This window comes from Saccopteryx bilineata, chromosome 4 (assembly GCF_036850765.1).
Source record: "Saccopteryx bilineata isolate mSacBil1 chromosome 4, mSacBil1_pri_phased_curated, whole genome shotgun sequence".
NCBI lineage: Eukaryota > Metazoa > Chordata > Mammalia > Chiroptera > Emballonuridae > Saccopteryx > Saccopteryx bilineata.
This window is the reverse complement of record NC_089493.1, coordinates 286,448,615-286,471,149: the sequence shown is the minus strand read 5'-3', so window position 1 is coordinate 286,471,149 and position 22,535 is coordinate 286,448,615. Positions and strand designations below refer to the sequence as shown.

The 22,535-nt window shown below is 49.3% G+C and overlaps 1 protein-coding gene across 2 annotated transcripts in view; it reads right to left on the bottom strand.

Annotated features, from left to right (window-relative positions):
• Positions 1-2,038: 2,038 nt before the first annotated feature.
• Positions 2,039-22,535, bottom strand: part of CREBBP (CREB binding protein) — a 159,694-nt gene continuing 139,197 nt past the window's right edge. For both annotated transcript variants that reach the window (XM_066275080.1, XM_066275081.1), the window contains 8 exons: positions 17,910-18,060; positions 17,388-17,534; positions 16,623-16,736; positions 14,564-14,729; positions 13,697-13,864; positions 9,346-9,507; positions 8,726-9,007; positions 2,039-6,827 (listed from right to left, as the gene is read on the bottom strand). In XM_066275080.1, coding sequence (XP_066131177.1) covers positions 4,683-6,827; positions 8,726-9,007; positions 9,346-9,507; positions 13,697-13,864; positions 14,564-14,729; positions 16,623-16,736; positions 17,388-17,534; positions 17,910-18,060 — 3,335 coding nt within the window. In that variant the 3' untranslated portion in view covers positions 2,039-4,682. The remainder of the gene's footprint in view (positions 6,828-8,725; positions 9,008-9,345; positions 9,508-13,696; positions 13,865-14,563; positions 14,730-16,622; positions 16,737-17,387; positions 17,535-17,909; positions 18,061-22,535) is intronic.

Sequence of the window (22,535 nt, the reverse complement as noted above, 5' to 3'; positions counted from 1 at the left end):
GGGCCTCCCACAAAACTTGGAGATTTCTCCATACTTCTGCCTCTGGAGTTCTTAGTCTCGCCGGTGACACCAATTCTGGCTGCTGACTCAGTTGACTCTGAACGCCTCCTGTACGCCACCCTGACCTCCTTCACTTCCTTCTCCCTTTCTCTACACCTCCTAGCTTTGGGAGCATAGCCATGTTGCTGGCATCTGGCCCCCAAGACTCTCCCTTCATCAGTAGGCCTCCTGCCACTCTCTGTGGACTAGCACATGAAACCACCTTTCCTCTTCTGTGGGCCCCCAACTGGTGTCTAGATACAATGGGTCCTGGGTGGGGTCGAAGAGGATGAGGGTCCTAGCTCACAGAGCCTGGCAGCCCTGCTCGTTCTGGCAGAAGAGGGGAACATGCCCAGGTGCAGGAGTTAGGGCCCCCTCACTGTCCTTTCCAAGAATGTCCTCTCTGGACATTTTCTGGAGGACCTGTGGATACAAGGTCCTCACCCTCCTTTGGAACATTCTCTAAACATCACTACCTCCCTTGAGGATCCTTTAGTTTGAACTTCATTGATACACTTATATCCAGTAATATTTTTTTACAAATCTGTTTATAAGAGACTTCCTTGTTGCTGGCCACAGCCCTGGGGTCCCCGGATCAGATGATAACGTCCATTGGCCAGCCCTCTCTTGGTGCCAGATGGGAGGTGGAAGTTTAAAGCTCTGGACACTAGGACTTACCAACACTGTCAACACTTTTTCTGAGATGCCAGTGAAAGAGGTGCTGGACACAGGCAGACTGAGTCCCACAGTGTCCTTTGTAAGAACTTTGTTCCCATTTACTGATTTTTGAGGGGTTATGATGTACTGTAATGTTCCCATTTCCCCAAGTACACCCAAAGTGGGTTCAAGGTGAGTCTGCGGAATAAGGAGGGGAAGCAGGCATGTGGGGCAGCTTCATGGCTGGAAGGAAAAGCTCCTTTCAGACACAGCAACAGAACAGGGTTCAGGCCACCTCTGCCCCTGCCGCTCATGAACTCAGGCAAGTTCCTGCCTCCATTCTCCTACCTCATGGTCAGGGCAAAGGAGCTGATAATGCATTTACCCAATATAATTATCTTCCATTCAGACAAGAAAGCAGAGTTTAGGGAGCTCATTTGAGGTTGAGGCTGAGGCCCTGGCACCCAGTTCTGATCACAGTCATACTGACTCCCAACCCGTGTCACAGAAGCCTCGGGCCCAGCTTCCTATGATCAGGTCACTTACTCCAGTCTCCTCTGAATCCCCTCAAACATATTTGCACCATTTCCTTAACCACGGTGTTCTGGCAGCACCCTTTGAATTTTTCAGTTTAGTGAAGTAATTCCAATGACATCATGGTTAATAGATCCTAGTATAAATCTAGAAAGGTGCCATTTGCCTTATCTACTCAACCAAAGTTCCTGTCTTGTCCGTTAGCCTGGGTGCTACATTTATTCCAATTTGGTATAACTGACCTTTCCCCACTCTTGACTTGGCACAATGAATGTACTCGAGTCATGCAGTGGAGTGAACACGGGACATTGGGGAAGGTGCAGTGAGGCTTTATGATCCTAAGTGGGCTTTGTCCCCATTCCTACATGCTCCTGCACATCCGCTTACTAAGGTGGCATGGCTGCAGTGTCTACTTCCCAGCACTGTTCTTGGGTGAAGAGCTTCCTGTTGGCACAATGGCTACCTCCTGGCACTCAGCTCCTTCCTCAAAGGACTTTCCTTGGTCAGAGTAGCCCATTTTCCCATGCAGTGCTAAATGCTCTTTTCCTAAATGAAAGTTTTGGTCTCATTTTATAGCTATCAAAAGGAGAATTGTCTTCAGCCTGAGATCTTAGAAATAGAAGCCTCTCCATCTCAGGTTTTCCAGTGGTTGCATTAAATTCCTGCTTTTAACATGCCAAGTTTTCAAAAACATAATCCAACACACACACTAGACAAACTCAACCAGGCCCTTTCAGTCTTAGGCTGACTAGCTGCTAAGCTAGTTCTAAGGGTCACTAGCCAACTGGAGCCATCTTTGAATCCAAGCAGTTTTACCAGTTTTTATTATAAACACCAGCACATTTCAAGTTGCCTCTTTTTGATCACAAATATAGGACTTTTTTTCTTCTCCTCCTAAGTATACAGCATTGAGACACAGCATCTGGGCTTTCAAGCTCTTACAGAAATTTCCCTACGCCAAGCGCAGGATGGGCACCCACACACCACACTCTCAGCCACATCCTTTGGCATCTGGATTGCAGGGACGTCGACTCCAAGATGACGTCAGTACAGTTTTGGGTTCCAGGATCACCGAGAAAGATGCCTCCCATTGCTGAAGGGCTGCACATCCAGTTTGGGCCTGGAGCTGCTCCTCCAGGGCTCGACAGCTCACCCCTTTTATCTGAATACGGGGTCAGGGCTTTCCAACTGGGGAAAAAAGAGGGTCATGGGTGCAAGAAGTGGGCAGGCTGAGGCCGAGCGGGGATGGCCAAATCTCTGGAGGGCCATGTCCTTGCTTTCCTTCTTGGAAAGGGTGGAGATGGTGGTGCTAGACAGTCTTATTCAAATTTGACTTAATTAATCTACAAGATTCTAAGTAAAACCCAAGATTCTAAGTAAGCTCTGTGCTAAAACAAATTTCTCAGAGAAAGTTTCCCCAAATTTAGTTTCCTGAATCAAGTATTTTGAAATATTTCTGTGAATACAGGGCCAAAAAAGCTATTTGGGCCCTGATTTCTTAATTTACCACCACAACTCCTGATCTAGACCTCTCTCCAGTTGGTGGATGAGGGATGAGACAGAACTCGGCTCACCACTGCCCTGGGATGGGGCAGTCTAGAGGACTAGCTTCAACTCTCCTGGCAGCGTCCTTCTCTTGGGTGTGATTTTACAGCATTCAGGAACTCAAGTGTCACTCCCTTAGTTCAAGCACCTGGAACTGGATGCAGAGGGGAGAGGTGAGAGCAGGTGCCAGAGCACAGGTGTCCCTGGAAGCTGGAGGCCTCTTCTCACCATAGTGGGGCTGGTGGCCAGGGCTCCATAGTCGTTGCCCTCAGCAGCCTCCAGGACACCACCTTGCTGTTTCTAGAGGATGGAGAAGGAAGGGCTAAAACTCTGTCCAGCCGTGTTGGAGGTCATGGCAGGACATACTGCATGGTGGCATTCTTCCCTACTAAACAAAGACTTCCAGGGGGAGGCCAGGAACCAGGTCCTGCCCCTGGGGCCCCCTATGCACCATTCTGGGACCAATATACAGGAAGAAGGGGGGACTGAAAACTGCAGGAACCCTCCCCACTCTGGTTGCTGGGCTGGGCTGGGTAAAACAGGAGGGGTGGACAGGAGGCAAAGTATTTTTTCTGACCCATTTGTTTCCCTAACTCCGTGGGTGAAGCTCCCCATGAGCATCTAATGTGTGCAGTCATCACTGAGCTGACCGTCTCAGTACTGGAAACAGAACCTTCTAGGTCTCGGCTGAGCCTGGCTGCCACCAGTATGACCACCAGGATTCAGCTCCCGTCTCTCCTCTATGAGCAAACAACCAGAACCATGTCTTACAAAGAACAGACTCCAAAAATATATATAAATAAATAAAAACCTTAAACATTCTTACAGGGATCTTAAAGAACAGAATACATGTTAAAAACTTCGGTAATTTATATCAATTTTAAGCAGTACTTTATATACAATGGGGAAAAAAACACATGCATAGTCCAAATACAATGTTGAAAACAGCATTTTCATAACAAAAAACCCCGAACACTAAGTGTTAATACCATATACATGAATTCAAGAAGGACCACCCTTTTTGTCTGTTGCACACAGTTTATTTAACAATATGATATAAGAAAATGAGTTGGTACTTTACCGTTCTATACAGTGATTGAATCTTCTTGAATCTTCTTATTTATAGTAATTATAGAGCTTGCATGATTTACACTAGAATTGCTTTTCCTCATTTCAAGTTTCACATAGAAGAAAGAAAAGAATGCTCTTCTCTATTACATTAGCATGGTCTAAGAGAGTGATCATCCCTATTTTTTGTCTAAAACCAGTTTTATCAGAGAAACAAAGCAACAATTTCTACATCTGCAAGACAAGAGTTTGGCTTAAGCCAGTATGTATAGATAGATGTGTGGGTGTGTACGTGTGCACGCAGGAGCCAATTCCTATCGTCCAGGGGTAATACTTGGAGAACGCCCACAGAGTTCACAATAGAAAAAAATCTTCCCGCAACATCAGAAAGTTGTCGGGATACATTATAAGCTTGCATTATTTCAGGAATCAGTTTCTGAATATTATTTTTCTTCTCACTTTTAAACATAAATGTTTAAAGTCTTGAAAATACAAATAAAAAATATGAATATAATGAACTTGTTTTTCCCGTTAAAAAAAGGCATGAGTCACCAGCGATGACAAAAAAATCCAAACAAACCCCCCTCCCCCAAAACAAAAAACAAAAACAAAAAATAAAAACAGAGAGAGAGAGAGAGAAAGAGAGAGACCAGATATTTAAATCAACTGGTTTTTAACAAAAAAATATATTCTTTGTATTGTTTCTTTAAACAGCAATCTACCCTTCCATGGCTTGGAAGTAGCAGTTCCATCTAGGAATAAAAAGAACCTAGATGCCTGGATTTCCATACAAAAGGTCCAAGAACATGAAAGGAAAAAAAAGTGATGCTCTCACAATGCTACAAACCCTCCACAAACTTTTCTAGGGTGTCTCCTGTGGTGTCGCCGACCAGGGACAGCTCACTGGACAACGCACTCCTGTTAGGGGTATTCAGCTGTGGTAGCATTGCACTCTGTTCGGGGTTCCCCAAGTGTCCCTGATCTATGGAGCTGGCCATGGTGACTGCGAGTCCTGGGTGGGGGGAACCAGTCTGGGGCGAGACATGGTGTGGTGAAGGCTGGGGCTGTATCCGTGGTGACGGGCTGGAATGTGGAGGCTGGGACTGGGGCCGCGGAGACTGGACAGGGGCCGGAGACCGCACCTGGCTACTTAGGGATGTGGCCATCTGCTGGCCAGGGAGGTGCGAGGCCTGTGGCTGTCCTGAGAGCATGTGCTGCTGGGGGCTCATGGGGTTGGGCTGGCCTGGGGACCCAATCTGCTGCTTCATCTGCTGCTGCTGCAGAATCCGCTGCTGCAGGGCTTGCTGGATGTTAGGGGTGCTGTCTGCTCCTAGCCCGGGCTGCCCCATCTGGCCAAGCTGTCCCATCTGAGCTGCCATCTGGCCCATAGAGCTGCCCTGCAGGGGCAGGTGCTGCTGCATCCGCTGCTGCTGCATGGCTGGGGGGTAGCCTCCAGGTCCTTGAGGCTGCTGAAACTGGCTGTGACTGGCCATACCTGCAGCCATGCCAGCACTGCCCTGCTGTTGCTGCTGCTGCTGCTGTTGCTGCTGCTGCTGCTGCTGTAGCAACTGCCTCCGCAGCATCTCTCTGTACTGTGGGTTCATAGTCGCCATGCTGGGATTGTGCCCCGGGTTCATGATGTTCAGGGCTTGGCCCTGGGGGTTCAGGCCTCCCATTGCTTGCTGCTGCGGAGGCACACCAGGCCGCGGGCCGCCGGCTTGCATGGCGTTCAGGTTCTGCAGGCTGGGCTGCTGATGTAGGCCAGGCTGGGGCTGCAGGCCGGGCTGAGCCTGGAGGCTGGGCTGGGGCTGCAGGCCGGGCTGACTAGCCACGTACTTGGCCGTGCGCTGTTTGATGAAAGCTGCCATCAGCTGAGGGTTTGACTTGAGGATGTTGAGCACCTGCTGCTGCTGCTGCGGGGAGCTGGGAGACTTCAGGGTCCGCAGCAGGTCCTGCAGGGCGCCAGGCGAGATGCTCCGGGGTGGCTGCACATTGGGCATCCGCGGTCCAGCCACGGCCGGCTGGGTCTGCATGGACATCACGGGCCTGGGCATGCCTGGCATTGGCTGTTGCTGGGGGATGGGCGCCTGCTGCCACTGCCCAGGGGGCAGGTTGGGCATGACGGGCCCGGTGACCTGGTTGGGTCGGGGCACATTCAGGCCCACAGGGGCCATCTGGCTCACCGGGGTCACCATGCCCGTGCGCCCCGGCGGCATGCCGTTGTTGATGTTCACCCGGTAGAGATGCTGCTGCTGCTGGGCCTCCCGTTCGATCTGCCGGGCTGCCTCCACTGCCGCAGGCGGGGGCTGGGCGGGCGGCGGCGGGGCTGGCACCTGGTTGCTGGGCTTCCCGGCGGACACCGTGGTGGGTGGCTGGGTTCGGCCCACACTGGAGAAGCCGGCTGGTGACATGCTCACAGGTGAGGGCTGGGGCTGGGCGGGGGGCTGTGGTGTCTGGGGTGTGCTGGGCTGCTGCGTGGGGGTCCCGGGCGGCGCTGAGGTAGGGGAAGGCAGACTCTGCTGAGGCACGTTGCGGGTGTTCATGGTGGCCATCCGCCGGCGCATCAGCTGCGCCTGCTGCAGGCGGTGCTGGATCTGCTGCTGGCGGAGCTTGTGTTTGATGTTGAGGCAGAAGGGCACGGGGCATTTGTTTTCTTGGCAGTGTTTGGCATGGTAGCAGCAGAGGGCGATGAGCTGCTTGCACACCGGGCAGCCTCCGTTGGTCTTGCGCTTGCAACCCTTGGTGTGCTGCACCACCCGCTTCATCTTCTGGCAGGACGGCAGCGAGCAGTTGGCGTTGCGGCACTGGCAGGCGTGCACCAGGGACTGGATGCAGCGCTGGATGCTCAGGCGCCGGGACTCCTGGGGGCTCTTGGACTGCGGCTCACCCTGGCTGCCGCCCTCGTCGTCCAGGCCCAGCCCCCACTTCACCATCTTGTGGGTGTGGCTCTTCGTGTTGTAGCAGTTGATACAAAGGTCGTAGTCCTGCAGAGAAGGAAAGGGGTCAGGCCAGCCTCAGCACACGGCCCAGCAGGACCGGACCACCCAGCCACCCCCTGGAACCTTCACTCCTAGGAACGCCCTCACAACCTGGACGTCTCCACTGACCACGGAATCTATGGACGTCTCCACTGACCACGGAATCCTGCCCTTACCCTGCCCTCTCCCAAAGCCCCGTGGTCCTTCCCAACCTGTGTCTCACACTGTGTGAGCAGGTGAATGGGCTCCCCCACGTGTAGGGTATGTGACTTCATGTCCATCCAAGGCTTTTGGGTATGTTGGTGGATACTGGTCCCCCTATCCTTCCTTCCTTTGCACCCTAGGAATGGCATCCAGCCCTCCTGCCCCCATGCGCGGTCTGGGAAGCTTGACAGCAAAGGAATGACTGACGCTGCGCCTATTTCCTCCCAGGCAGCATGCGAGCGCCTGCAGTACCACAGACCCAAGTTCCTCGAGACTGGCCCTCCTCTTTCCAGGGCTGCTGGGTGCCCTCAGCACATCCTCACAGTGGAAGAGGGGCCGAGAGGCCTTCATCAGGAGGAAAGCCTGCGCTCAGACCAGTGACAGAATGCCCCTCCTGAGGTTTCTAAAAGCCACCTACAACTGCGACTGAGACAAGTGCTAGAACAGAGAATGGAGCCCTATGACCAGGACTGATAAACTTTCCTTAGAAAGAATGTAAAAACCCCAGCAATAGGAAATGAGAGGGAAAACAAAAGGAGGCTGGAGAAAGCAGGAAATAAAGACGAGGACTTTACAAAGGCCCTGCTTGGCCTGACCTGTGGTGGTGCAGTGGGTAAAAGCATCGACCTGGAATGCTGAGGTTGCTGGTTCGAAACCCAGGCTTGCCTGGTCAAGGCACATATGGGAGTTGATGCTTCTTGCTCCTCCCATCACCCTTCTCTCTCTCTCTCTCTCTCTCTCTCTCTCTCTCTCTCTCTCCCCACCACATCTCTAAAATGCATAGTAAAAAAGTCCCAGAACCACTCCTGTGGGCCCATGACTGTGGGAACCATCCTGGATGCCAACACTGACAGGCAAGGAGAGCATGGGGCAGGAGTCAATGACCATTTGCAGGAGGCAGGTGGGGGGCCCACCAAAGACTGATTCACCCCATGTGAGGGACCCGTCTGTGCAAGAGACAGATCCCACCCCTCCATGCAAGGGCCAAGACCTCTGTAGGGTGAGAGCCAATGTAGCACGGCCATAGGGTACCAACCAGGACAAGGGAGAAGGGAACCAGAGCCCTGACCACAGGGACCTTGGCTGACAACAGGGAAGGGGAACCTGGCAGATCTGGCAGAACCAAACCACCACCAGCACCTCTCCTGCTCTCCTTATACGCCTGCTCAGGCACCACAAGGCCTGTGGGTGTGCCGACACAGAGGCAGGGTTAACGAAACAGGAAATAAAATGACAAATCTCCTCATCCTGGACGAGTCAGTGCTCATGGACTCCCAGGAAGCCTGTCCTGCCAAGGGGTGTGTGCGCCCTGGACTCGTGTTAACGGCGCCAGCATCATGCTCAGTTTGGTGAGGAGCAGATCAGGCTCTGGGAAGGGAGACTGGACTTTGTCTTACCCTGAACATGTGGTGTTGCGCTGAGTGCAGGCACGTGGCAGAAACCCAACCAATAAGAGCTGGATCCTCTTATTTGTGAACTCAAAAATAAAAATCTTGCAACCAGCAACACCCTGAGAGGACCAGTGGTCACTTGTTCTACCCTGGGAAATGGCAACTGTCTTAACAGTTCAATCTAAAATGCAAACACTAGGCCTGAAGAGGGCTGGGGAGCAGCCACAGGGGCCCCAGACCCGTGGACCACGCCAGCTCTGCCAGAAGCCCTGTCAGAGCACAGACACAGAGAAGGAGGTTCGGGCCTACCTCGCACACGGTGCAGTGCCAGCGTGTCTCCACGTGGTGCTTACACTCATTGCAGGTGTAGACAAAGCGGTCCTGGCCCTGGGTGTGCAACTCCACCAACATGCACAGTGTGGACCACTTGGACCGCCTCAGGGAGGAGAACTCCCAGTGCTTGTCCCTGGCGAGGGTGAGAAAGGCATCACGCCCATCCATGAGGTCACAGCTGAGCAGGGGGTCAGGGTCAACAATAGGGGGCAGCGTGTTGATGACAGGCCCGGCATGGAGATGGATCACAAAGAAGACCTGCAGGAAGAACGGTAGGAGCAGGTCAGTCCACAGAGAGGGGGCCTGGTCCTGGAGGGCCTGGGGCTACCCAGCCTGCAGAACTGAGACTGTGCTGAGCCTGACAAGTGCTGTCCCAGGTTTGTTTCCAAGGCCCAACTCCCTGGGGATGAAGTGACTTGGTGATGCATTGAGTGGTGTTATTCAACCAGCTTGCTCTGTCTTCTAGGGGCTGGTCAAGTGCTACCATGCCTTCTCCCTCCTCTTGGCCAAGGACAGGGTTGTGGCTTCTCAGTAACCCCCCTCATTTATCTCGGCCCAGACGGGCACAAATTCCAGGCACTGTGGCCTGTTCTCACCTCTTTGTGCTTCTCCATGGTGGCATAAAGCTTCTGGGATAAGTCGTTGGACACGTTGGGCATACTGGGCTTCTTCTTGTTGGCCCGGCTGATGCTGCTTTTATTTTTGTTGGTTTTCTTGTTGTTCTTTTTCTTGGCATTCTTGCTGTCACCCTGGCTGCCCTGCAACAACACGCACAGTTGTCAGACAAGTCCAGCCTCCTGCTCCAGGCCCTGGGGACTCCAGGAAGCCTGGCCTAAGGGGACCACTAGGAAGACCTCTACCTGCATGGGATGTAAACACACTGCTGCTTCAGAAGACTGCTGGGGGAAAGGGGACGAGGACAAAGTAGGGCCTGTGGACTCAGCCGAAAACCCCAGTGGTGATACATAAATACAACAAGGGTGGTCTGCGTCACAAAGGCCACAGATCACGTCACCTCTGGAGGGAAGAACACACCCTGGATGCTAGTTTGGAATTTAACAATTGAGGGAGAGGAAGCAGTTTTTCAGTTACACATCATTCTACTGGATACCCGCAGCTCCACAACATATCCCACAGGCTCAGTAGCTTATTATTTGCCGTCTAAAAGGCACTAAACATCCCCACGTGTCACAGACAGGGGGAAGGTGTTCATGAGGAAGCTGATACACGGATAGGTGCAGAGGCTGGAAAGTGGCTCCAGGTCCCAAGCAAGGCCGCACAAAGGCAAGCATTTCTCTGACCCTGCTCCCATTCTCCAGGCCCACTCAGGCCTGAAACCCACCATTAGAGCTGCAATTGGGGCTTAAGTCTAAGGGATTCTTCTGCTGCTCAGTTAAAATGCTCCTACTCTGGGAAGAACGCAGGCTCTTGAGTCATTTAGGTTTCAAGATGGGAACACTAACTTGGTTTGGTCCAAAGAACTTCAGTTCTAACAAGAGAGAGGGGAGAGGGGCAGGTAAAGGGAGGGAGAGGGGGAGAAAAGGGATGTGTGTGTAGAGGGAAAGACACACGCATACACACATACACAAACACACACACCACAAACTCGGTGCTGAAAGGAGTCACTCTAGGGCAGGGGTTGGGAACCTATGGCTTATGACCCACATGTGGCTCTTTTGATGGCTACATCTGGCTTGCAGACAAATCTTTAATAAAAAAATAACATTAAAAATATAAAACATTCTCATGTATTACAATCTATTCATTTCCTACCGCACACGTTCATGGTTGCGGGTGGCTGGAGCCAATCACAGCTGTCCTCCAAAACAATAACATATTTTTATTGGATAATGCATAACGTACACAGGTCGTTGTATGGCTCTCACGGAATTACATTTTAAAATACGTGGCATGGCGTTCATGGCTCTCTCAGCCAAAAAAGGTTCCCGACCCCTGCACTAGGGCCTTGGTCAGCAAACTGCGGCCCGCGAGCCACATGTGGCTCTTTCTCTTTGGCCCCTTGAATGTGGCTCTTCACAGAATACCATGTGCGGGCGCTACCTCAATGAGGAATGTACCTACCTATATAGTTTAAGTTTTAAGAATTTGGCTCTCAAAAGAAATTTCAATCACTGTACTGTTGATATTTGGCTCTGCTGACTAATGAGTTTGCTGACCACTGGGCTAGGGGAACCTCAGGCCCACTCTTGCATCTCCACCTCCACCATCACCACTGAGGCATGTCTGAGAGCGAGCCAAGAGACGCACGAAGAGTCCTGACAACTGCATGTAACGCAGATCCAGATCAGAAAAAGACACTGGTAAAAACTAAGGACACTGAATGAACTTCAGACTCTGGTTAACAATGATGTATCAATGCAGCACACCAATTTCAGATGTCAGGACAAGAAACTATACTGGACTAGAAACACTTCTGTACCATCTGCACAGGTTTTTTTTTTAACTTTTTTTTTTAATTTTTTATTTATTTATTCATTTTTAGAGAGGAGAGAGAGGAGAGAGAGGGAGAGAGAGAGAGAGAAGGGAGGAGGAGCTGGAAGCATCAACTCCCATATGTGCCTTGACCAGGCAAGCCCAGGGTTTTGAACCGGCAACCTCAGTGTTTCCAGGTTGACGCCTTATCCACTGAGCCACCACAGGTCAGGCTCTGCACAGGTTTTTTGTAAGCATTTATTTTAAAATATAAAGCCTACTTTAAAAGTTCTAAAATAAGTAGATTCACTGCCCGATTTAGAGAAAATAGCCAAATAAAATTTTGCCACAAAGCAATAGCACCTGTGCATATTAATTTCTTTTTCTTCAGAGCTGAGATTATACACAGGAGTTGAGGTTGCATTCCCATTATGCCAAGTATATTCCCAGTTTCCACTGAAGACCACTAATGGCAAAGCAGCATTCCATCACAAGTTTTGTCCATAAAAACCCCAACGCTTAGTTATGTGAACTGGACACAGAGAACAGTGCCTCTGTCCTTCACCTCCATATCCTGCTCTCTCCACATGCAAGTTCAGGGTCAGCAATGGGCAGCACAGGCATTAACCCATGTCTACTTCTATCTATCAGCCCCACCACCACCAGGACATGCTGTCCTTGGACAGGATGCATGGCTGAGGCCTGTGTCACCTCCCCCCTCAAGTCTGCCCAGAGTCCCTCCCTATGGGATCTCCCTCACGAGGACATAAGCTCTTGTCCCAGGCCATAACCCTCCCACAGCCCTCCACCACCTGGGATGTACATTCTGACCAAGGTCCCCTCCCATCCAGAGCTGTCTGGCAGTGGTAGAAACAGAAGAACCTCTGGCTTCACAGGTCAGCTCTAGTCTCTCCCATCAGAACTCTGAATTTCTGCTAAAGTCTGGACTACCCTTCAAAGGCTGGCCGAGTACAAGACCTTCCGGTGAAGCCCACTCCGCCCAGCACAGGGCAGCCACAGCGAGACTCCAGACCGCTGGCTCCGCGGGCCAGCTCCGCGCACACCTGTGAGGGCCCGGCTTGCACAGCTCCTCCTGGATATTAACAGAACTCTCAAATTAACACGTCTGGAGCCAGTTCTTTTCTTCCCCTAAGTATGCTCTCCCTCCCTCTCCCTCAAGTAGAGGCAGCAAAAGACAGCAGGCAGCCTTGACTCAGGATTTTCTTTCCCTTTTTTTTTAAAAAAAGACTTTATTTATTCATTTTAGAGAGGATAGAAGGAGGAGAGAGAGAGAGAGGAGGGGAGGAGCAGGAAGCATCAACTCCCATATGTGCCTTGACCAGGTAATTCCAGGGTTTTGAACCGGCGACCTCAGTGTTCCAGGTCGACGCTTTATCCACTGCGCCACCACAGGTCAGGCTCCCCCTTTTTTTTAAGGTTTTATTTATTTTAGAGAGAAGGGGGAGGGAGAGAGAGAGAGAGAGAGAGAGAGAGAGAGAGAGAAGGGGGGTAAGAGAAGGAAGCATCAACTCCCATATGTGCCTTGACCAGGCAAGCCTAGGGTTTTGAACTGATGACCTCAGTGTTCCAGGTCGACGCTTTATCCACTGCGCCACCATAGGCCAGGCACCCCCAGGATTTTCTTCACATGCCACAAAGATCCACCCCAAATTCTGGGCTTGCTACTCTCAAAATACACAGAATATTTCTCATGGCCTCTATAGCTTCAAGCCAAACTGAAAGCACCATGTCTTAGACACCCTGAAGCACAGCACCCCGCTCACAACTCGGAAGCCTATGTTTCTCCTCCTCCTGCTGGAAACTCCTGTCCTCGATCCTCTCCAGGTCTCTGCTCAGATGCCTCTGGCCCAGACAGGTGCCACCCACCATGGGCGTCCGCATTCCTCCTCTTCTGTGCTTCCTGTTCACAGCTTCCACCACTATCAGTGTGCTGGGTGTGTGTTCTTCTTGTTTTCCCACTAGGACATGCAGCCCTTAGGGCAGAAAGGGCGTTTTCCTTAGTTATCACTGCGCTGCTCCTGCCTGTGCCTGCGCACAGCAGGACTGGGGGGAGTGCAGACACTGCAGGAAGAGCTGTGATGTGTGTGTTCAGTATGTACTCTCAGATCGATTGGTTGGTTTCTGACTGTGATGCCCCCGTCTCTGCCTGGCAGGGCGCCCACCTCTCATCTCCCTGTGTTTAGCCCTCCCTGTCTGGCCTGCCCCCAGACGCTGGAGCAAGTGCCTCCCATCTCCCTCCATCAGGTGCCGTGTCTACAGTGCACATCTCAGCTTGCCCAGTAACCACTGTGGGCTGTGCTCCCGGCCCGACCTGATGTGTGTGGTAACATGGTGAGGTTATGCCTGAAAATACTACCACAGACAAAGACGACCACATCCTGTGAACTCAACAGCCAAGTTCACCCTACAAACTGCCAGTACTCGGCCTTCAGTGCGCCCGTCTAGGCCACCAGGCGCCCAGGAGGGCATGAAGTGGGGACATGGGGGCTTTACCTCTGTGGTCTCACTGGCTGCAGTGCTCTCCTCCTTCTTCCTCTCCTCCTCTTCTTGTTCCAGCTCCTTTATGCTCTCCTCCAACACGTTGGGCCAGAAGTCACCCTCAAAATAGGGCAGTTCCTTGGCACTGGTGAGCCTGTCTTCAGTGGCCTGTTTGAAAATATCCTGGAGAATGAACAAAGCACAGCAGTAAGACAAGGGAGCCCAAGCAAAGCTCCCGAGGAGTGTGGGGCCATGACACTGAAGAGTATTTCCATGGCGCACAATGGCCAAGATCGGCCAAGTTAAACAGGCAACATGACAATACTGCTTTCACACTGCCAACTAAAAATCTTGATAGACTGCAGATTTTTAAAACTTTTTTTTTTGTATTTTTCTGAAGCTGGAAACGGGGAGAGACAGTCAGACAGACTCCCGCATGCGCCCGACCGGGATCCACCCGGCACACCCACCAGGGGGCGATGCTCTGCTGCGACCAGAGCCACTCTAGCGCCTGGGGCAGAGGCCAAGGAGTCATCCTCAGCGCCTGGGCCATCTTTGCTCCAATGGAACCTCGGCTGCGGGAGGGGAAGAGAGAGACAGGGAGGAAGGAGAGGGGGAGGGGTGGAGAAGCAGATGGGCGCTTCCCCTGTGTGCCCTGGCCGGGAATCGAACCCGGGACTTCTGCACACCAGGCTGACGCTCTACCACTGAGCCAACCGGCCAGGGCGATTTTTAAAAATATTTTACTTTACACTTTATTTTTTGCTTTCTAATCCTAAGTGAATTCAATTCTAACATACATGAGTGTGAGAAGGCACATAAAGATGTTAAGCTCAGCGGTGACAAAGCTACCTCCTGCCCTCCATCGGCAAGCACTGGTACCTTGTAGTCATGGATGATCCGTTCTGCAAAAGCCTTGTCCAGCATCTTCTTGTACCACTCCTGCAGGCGCTTTGGTTTGGGGATTTTTTGATCAGGCGGGTGGCAATGGAAGATGTAGTCGTCTCCCTCACTTGGGGGACAGGCCCAGATGTGTCCTGTCACATACCTGGCAGGACACACACACAATTCAGATAAGTGTGCTGAGCAAAACTATCCCTGCTTTTTAGGGAGGCTCCCTGGCAGGGCGCCCACAGCTGAGGAACAGGGACCAACGCAAGGATAGAAATAACTATAAAGAAAAGAGAAAGCAAAGAACCACAATGCTGTGGCAGAATGTATAAGTCGCTTCCAGTATTTCCAAACCAGTGCGCTGGGAGTGAGGGATGCATGGGTAAGGCAGAAATCTCAAGTGTGCAAATGTACGCCTAGAAGTCAGCCCTAAGATGTTTCCTTCTCAAAAGTGTGCACGCTTGGGCCAGGGCTTAGGCTGCAAAAGAACTTGCGAGCACAGGAGAAAGCCTGGGAAGACAGTGACTCATCAGGTGTTATCAATGGCTTCTATAGCCCCAGCCAGATGTCTCAGTGGGTAGAGTGTGGTCCCTGCGCACTGAGGTTGTGGGTTCAATCCCCAGTCAGGGTACGTATAAGAAGCAACCAATGAGTGCACAACTAAAATGGAACTAAGTGAAACGAGTTGATGCTTTTCTTTCTCTTCCCCCACCCCCTTCAAATCAATGGAAAACAAGTTTTTAAATGATTTCTAAGCAGGGATGCACTGAACATGCTACCTACTTTCTTTTGCACATAGGAAAGGCAGCTGGGTATTTCCCTCCAAAGGTTAAAGTTAAAATAAATTTTATTCATTCTGCTTAAGACACTTCAGTCAAATACCTCTAACTTTTTCAAATTTGGCAAAGGAATATTAAAGATCTAGAACATCAAAATAGAGATGGAAAAAGAAATCCAATGCAAGACACCATATCATGTAGGATTCCATTCATACAAAACATCCAGGAAAGGCAAATTACTGGGGACAGAAAGTAGATTAGTGGTCACTGGGGACAGAGGTGGAACAGGGAACAACAGCAAACAGGCACAGAGACCTCACTGGGGGAAGAGACTGATTTCTAATGATGGCTATACCACGCTGTGAAGCTACTAAAAGTCAGTGAAGTGCACACCTGAAACAGGTGAATTTTATGATATGCTTCAATACATCTTGTTTTTTAAAAAGAGACCAGAATAAAATATAATAAAAATAACGCAAAAGGCAGGAAAAGCGCATGCACTCAGCTGAGAAGCCCCGAAAGCACCTGGAGAGCTCTGGAGACTTTGGAATTCAGCTAAGGATGTTAAAATAAAAACACACAAAATGTAAACACTCATTATTTCACCAAATAAATATATAGTGAGCCTTGGCTGGATAGCTCAGTTGGTTAGAGCATAGTGCCAACACATCAACGTTGCGGGTTCAATTCCCAATCAGGCACATACAAGATTCAACTAATGAATGCACAACCAAGTGGAACAACAAATTGATGTCTTTTTCTCTCTCAAATCAATAAATTAAAATATATATATATATATATATATTTCACTGTATATATATATACACAGTGAAAATTTAAAGAATGTTTTTTGTTTATTTTTTGTATTTTTCTGAAGTTGGAAACGGGGAGGCAGTCAGGCAGACTCCCGCATGTGCCCGATAGGAATCCACCCGGCACGCCCACCAGGGGGCGATGCTCTGCCCATCTGGGGCATTGCTCTATTGTAACCAGAGCCATTCTAGTGCCTGAGGCAGAGGCCATAGAGCCATCCTCAGCGCCCGGGCCAACTTTGCTCCAATGGAGCCTTGGCTGCGGGAGGGGAAGAGAGAGACAGAGAGGAAGGAGAGGGGGAGGGGTGGAGAAGCAGATGGGCGCTTCTCCTGTGTGCCCTGGTCGGGGATCAAACCCAGGACTCCTGCACGCCAGGCTGACACTCTACCACTGAGCCAGCCGGTCAGGGCCAAAAAATGGAATTTTTATTAGTTCTGGATACACTGAATGAAACTCACCCCAATTTCTTCACATATTCTAAATAGCCAATAAGGATCTCATGGTAAACAGCTGTCCGAAGGCATCGGGGCCGGAAGAAATGAATACTGTCCAGATAAGATATGTATACACGCCTGGCAGGGGAGAGAAATTAATTGAAAGTTCAGGATATCCCCCAAACTTGAAAGCAAACACCATAAAAAAAAAAGTACAGAAATAAATTGTTTTGATAGCATTTACATAGGCCACAAACAGGACGTAAGAAAGCTCCCACCAGCAACTGCTGCTGCCAATCAGTAAAAGAGAATCCAATTCCATCACCAAACTGAGAAGCAGTGGCATCATCACCATGGAGAACCACTGAAAGATCAGGGCAAACTAAAGAAAAGCCATTTTCAATTCCCGCTCACCCAGATTCTAGAATGAACATGAAAGAACTCTTCTCAGAAGTACTTCCATTTTTCCTGGTGTATCAGAGAATGTCCAGGCTCATGGCATGCCCCCACCCCATTCTCTGTGGGTCTACCTGCCACAGGTAAGACAGGGACAACAGCAAGACCAGAACCAGGAGCCATGAGTACTCAAAACACAAAACATGCTTGAAACAGGCATAGAAACCCTTCACTTCCCACCGGCTTAAAGAGAACCTAAAATAACTAGTCTGGTTAATCAGGCACGGGTTATTTAATTTAAACCCAGCTCTAACTCATCTAAGTTTTCTAGGACACATAGCCTTAGTCCACTGTAGCAGCATGACACCTTCTGAAAGCAGGCAGAGGACGCACCTTGTGTTTGGAGGGGGGCAGTCAGAGCCATACTCTTGGACATGCATCCCAAAGAAGCACACATCCACTCCGTCAATTTCCTCAAAAGCAAAGAGAGCTTTGGTTCGATACGGGAAAGATTCAGACATTTCCCCAGCATCCACAAACCTGAAAGAGAAGTCAGAATCTGATGTTCACACGTACCATTGTTTATAGGTGCTTTATATTCTAGATTTGCTGCTCAAGCCTGCTCAGGGCAGAGCAGATAATGGCCAGTCGCCTCTTCTGAAACTAGCCCAGAGCTCTTCCCACTGGCCTGGGCAGCTTGGAGATGCGACACCTTTCTTTGTGACACTATTTTGCTTGGCCAGAATTTTACCTCTGCTAATGAATTTGAGATAGTGAGAATTTGCTGTATACCAAATGCTGAAAAGTATTTAAATTATGTAAAAAATCTTGCCAGATAGCGGGGCTTTTATTAACCAGGTGGGTAAGCACTGGAACAGTTCTGTTTTAGAAATGGTACAATGAATGCACACAAACCGTGACTTCATCCCGGGCTTGACCTCCACAGTCTTGTCTGAACTGGCCACCACTCGGACAAAGACCTCCCCAGCTTCAGGATGATTCTGTCGCCGCAAAAACTTGTTGACTCGGTCTTCCAAATGGTTTCCCAATCGAGTGGTCTGTAGTCCTGGAAAGTTTAAAACAAGCAAGTGAGAGGGCCTCGGAAAGGCCAGGGAGGAGGCAACTGAGGCCACAAACTCCACCTTCTTTCAGGAGAGTTTGATATATCTTAAGAATTAATGTTCTCTAAGTCCAGAAGGGATCTATCTAGTCTGTCCTATGAGGTGAATGTTTTATGAGAAAAAACAGTACTTTGGAACCTCAGGCACCCCACATCTGAAAAGTGCCATCAAGTGCCCAAATATTTCCACCTTTTTTGAACCATTAAGGGGCAAGAACAGTCACAAAGGTGGACTTGAATCTGACTCAACTGAGCTATCCAGCCAGGGCACGTTTTCTTCTTTATATTAACTTCAAAAATATTTACAACATTAATGAGAAATATTTTAAAAAGCTCTTTGGGATTTTTAGAAGATTCATTACTGAGGTCAAGAAATACACGGGGACCTAGCCAGGTAGCTCAGATGGTTAGAGCGTCATTCCAACATGCCAAGGCTGTCGGTTTGATCCCTGATCAGGGCACACACAAGAATCAACCAAAGAATGCATAAGTAAGTGGAACAACAAATCAATGTTTCTCTCTCCCTCCCTTCCTTCCTCTCTAAAATCAGTAATAAAAATCTGTAAATTTACTTAATTTAAAAAGTTTTTAAATAGGATTTTATTGGGGAACATTGATTAACATGATTATACAGGTTCCAGGTTACCAATTCTATGATACATCTCTGTACACCACACTGTGTGTTTACCTGCTACCCCATCATTTTTTATTTTATTTTATTTTTTTAAGTGAGAGGAGGGGAAATAGTGAGTCAGACTCCCACATGCACCCTGGCCAGGATCTACCTGGCAACCCCATATTGGGTCAATGCTTGAGTACCAAGCTACTTTTAGTGCCTGAGGTTGATGTGTTCAGAGTAACTGAGCTATCCTCAGCGCCCAGGGCCAATTCTTTTTTTATTTTTTATTTTTTTTTATTTATTCATTTTAGAGAGGAGAGGGAGAGACAGAAGAGAGAGAGAGAAGGGGGGAGGAGCAGGAAGCATCAACTCCCATATGTGCCTTGACCAGGCAAGCCCAGGGTTTCAAACCAGCGACTTTAGCATTTCCAGGTAGACGCTTTATCCACTGCGCCACTACAGGTCAGGCTAGGGCCAATTCTTGAACCAATCGAGTCACTGGCTACTGGAGGGGAAGAGAGAGAGAAAGGGAAGAGGTTGGGGAGAGAAGCAGATGGTCGAACCGGGGCATCCATACGCCAGGCTGATGCTCTATCCACTAAGATAGCAAAGAGAGGCCCAGTTAAAAAAAAAAAAATTACGTGGAAAATTTAGACTTTCTTTTTTTTTTTGTATTTTTCTGAAGCTGGAAACGGGGAGGCAGTCAGACTTCCGCATGCGCCCGACCGGGATCCACCCGGCATGCCCACCAGGAGGCGATGCTCTGCCTATCCAGGGCAACGCTCTGTTGTGACCAGAGCCATTCTAGCGCCTGAGGCAGAGGCCATGGAGCCATCCCCAGTGCCCGGGCCATCTTTGCTCCAATGGAGCCTTGGCTGCGGGAGGGGAAGAGAGAGACAGAGAGGAAGGAGAAGGGAGGGGGAGGGGTAGAGAAGCAGATGGGCGCTTCTCCTGTGTGCCCTGGCTGGGAATCGAACCCGGGACTTCCGCACACCAGGCTGATGCTCTACCACTGTGCCAACCAGCCAGGGCCTAGACTAACTTTCTTAATTCCATTTTTCTGTCATTTTAACAGCAATGGTGTTCTTTTGACAGATAAGTTATACCTCAAGAAAAGAGGTTTAAAAAAAAAACCCCCCACAATGGCAAGGAAATAAAAATCCGACAGGTAAATAAAAACTTGAAAGCTATCGAGTGAGGGGGACTGGATTGGTGATCTGTTCCACATGCTGATGAAAGATGTACCCTGTGCACAGCTGTGTGGTCACGCCCGAGACCCCTTATATTCCTTGTGCCCCATGGCTGAGATAGCTATCCTGAGAAAGGCAGCATTAGTTGCAAGGGACTTGCAGGCCACCTCCTCTCTTCTCTGTGCAGCCTCTGAGGACAAGTTTCATGTTCTTGTCTGTGTTGCCCCATTACCCCTCCATGCTGCTGCTGAGTACCCTTTGTTTCCTCAAGAGGTGGCTTCCAACCCAGAAGGGAGGACAAAGAAGGGCCACTAACTATAGTGCGGGAATCCCCCTTTCCTTGTGAAAATATGACTCCATACACTATGACCTTCAAATAGTAAAGCAAGGGCCTTTAAAATTAGGTCTTTATTTTTTTTCTTCAAATCACCTGAGTTACCTGCACTAAAAAAAAAAGGTATTTAAATGAGACAATTTATGATAATCTTGTTATAAGCACCAAGCTGAGCACTGTAAAAACATAAAAGAGGGCAAAGAGCTACTCCCCACGAGAAGAGCACAGGTACTAACACAGGAAGGTGCAGTGAACATGTGGAGAGCAGAGCTCAGAGATGCAAACAGTGCGGAGGCAGTTTCTCCTGGGGGAAAGCAGGGCTATTCTCATCTGGGTGATACACACGGGGAGGTGTATTTCAGGTCTCTATGTTTATGCATCGTTGCAGTCAGTGTACACTCTTCTGCTGCTTCATTCCTTTTTTTTTAAACAAGTTTTTAAAAGACTTTATTCAATTTGTTTTTTCAGAGAGAAGAGAGAGAGAGGGAGAGAGGGAAAAAGAGAAAGAGAGAGAGAGAGAAGGGGGAGGAGCAGGAAGCATCAACTCCCATATGTGCCTTGACCAGGCAAGCCCAGGGTTTCGAACTGGCAACCTCAGTGTTCCAGGTTGACGCTTTATCCCACTGCGCCACTACAGGTCAGCCTTCTGCCTCATTCTTAAACTGCTTCCCAATTTTTGGCACAGTGGCCACATCCTTTGATTTAGCTACTTGTTTTCACTTTCCACCACCCTTCACCATGCTACACTAAATGGTGTCCTGTACTGCCTATATGTGCTAATATCTTTGTAAGCAACAGGAACAATGAAACTGCCCAGTCTAAAATGAACATTTAAAATTATACCTTGCACCCTGGGCAGTCAATGTACATTTCTGTCCTCAATGTGAGATGGGGGGGGGGTATTTCTCTGTATGTGATCAAATCCTTTAGCCCATTCCTCACTCTGGGTTCTTTTCCTTTAGCCCATTCCTCACTCTGGGTTCTTTTTCTTTTTTCTTTTTTAAGTGAGAGGATATAGTGAGACAGATTCTCACAGATCCACCTAGCAACCCCGTCTGGAACCAAATGCTCAAATCAACCAATCTATTTTGAGTGCCTGAGGCTGACTCACTCAGACTAGCCAAGCTGAACGGTTTAGTGCCCAGGGCCGACACTTGAACCACTCAAGCCACTGTCTGCAGGAGGGGAAGAGAGAGGGAGAGATGGTTGCTTCTCATGTGTCCTGTCTGGGGATTGAACCCAGGATGTCTATATGCTGGGCTGACGCTCTATCCACGAGCTAACCGGCCAGAGCTTTATTATTTTTTTTAGATATGCATTTTTTAATCTGACAAGCCGTGACACAGTGGATAGAGTGTGACTTAGAACGCTGAGGTCCCAGGTTCAAAAACCCAAGGTCGCTGGTTTGAACACAGGCTTGCCGGCTTGAGTGTGGGACCATTGACATAACCCTGGGGCTGCTGGTTTGAGCCAAAAGATTGCTGGCTTGAGCAAAGAGTGACTGAATCAGCTTGAGTCTGCCAGGCAAGGCACATATGAGAAGCAATCAATGAACAACCAAGGTGATGCAACTACAAATTGATGCTTCTCTCCTCTTTCTCACTCCCTCCTTCTCCCTTTCTGCCAATCTTTCTGCCTCTCTCTCTTAAAAACAAACAAAAAAACACTGCTCTTTATAAGCCAACACAGAAATACTCTGTGACCGTGACTGAACCTGCATTGTTTTCTTTCTCTCTTTAACCATCTGAAGATGAGCTGTGTGTGTGTTGTAAGACAGGGCTGGTCAGTTGTAACCATATTCACTGACTAGAAGCTGGAAGACATTTCCAATACTCAGTAAAATATGAGGAACACCTTTCTGTTGTGATCTGTAGTCATTTACAAGGACTATTTAAACCAGCAGTTCTCAACCTGTGGGTCGCGACCCCGGTGGGGTCGCCTAAAGCCATCAGAAAATACATAATGCATATGAGGTATTTACATTCCGAATCATAACTGTAGCAAAATTACAGTTATGAAGTAGCCACCAAAATTATTTTTTGGTTTGGGGTCACCGCAATATGAGGAACTGTACTGCGGGGTCACGGTATTAGAAAGGTTGAGAACCACTGATTTAAACCAACAAAGAAGGGGTGACACTAGACTTCTAAGGTCTTTTTCTGTAAGCAAATGTTCTAGATCTTAAAGCCTAAATACCATGTACCAAAGGTCCATGTATCTTTCTCCACTATTCTCTGAAACTGGGTTAGAGTGGGAGCCAGGCCAGCTCTTGAGCTCT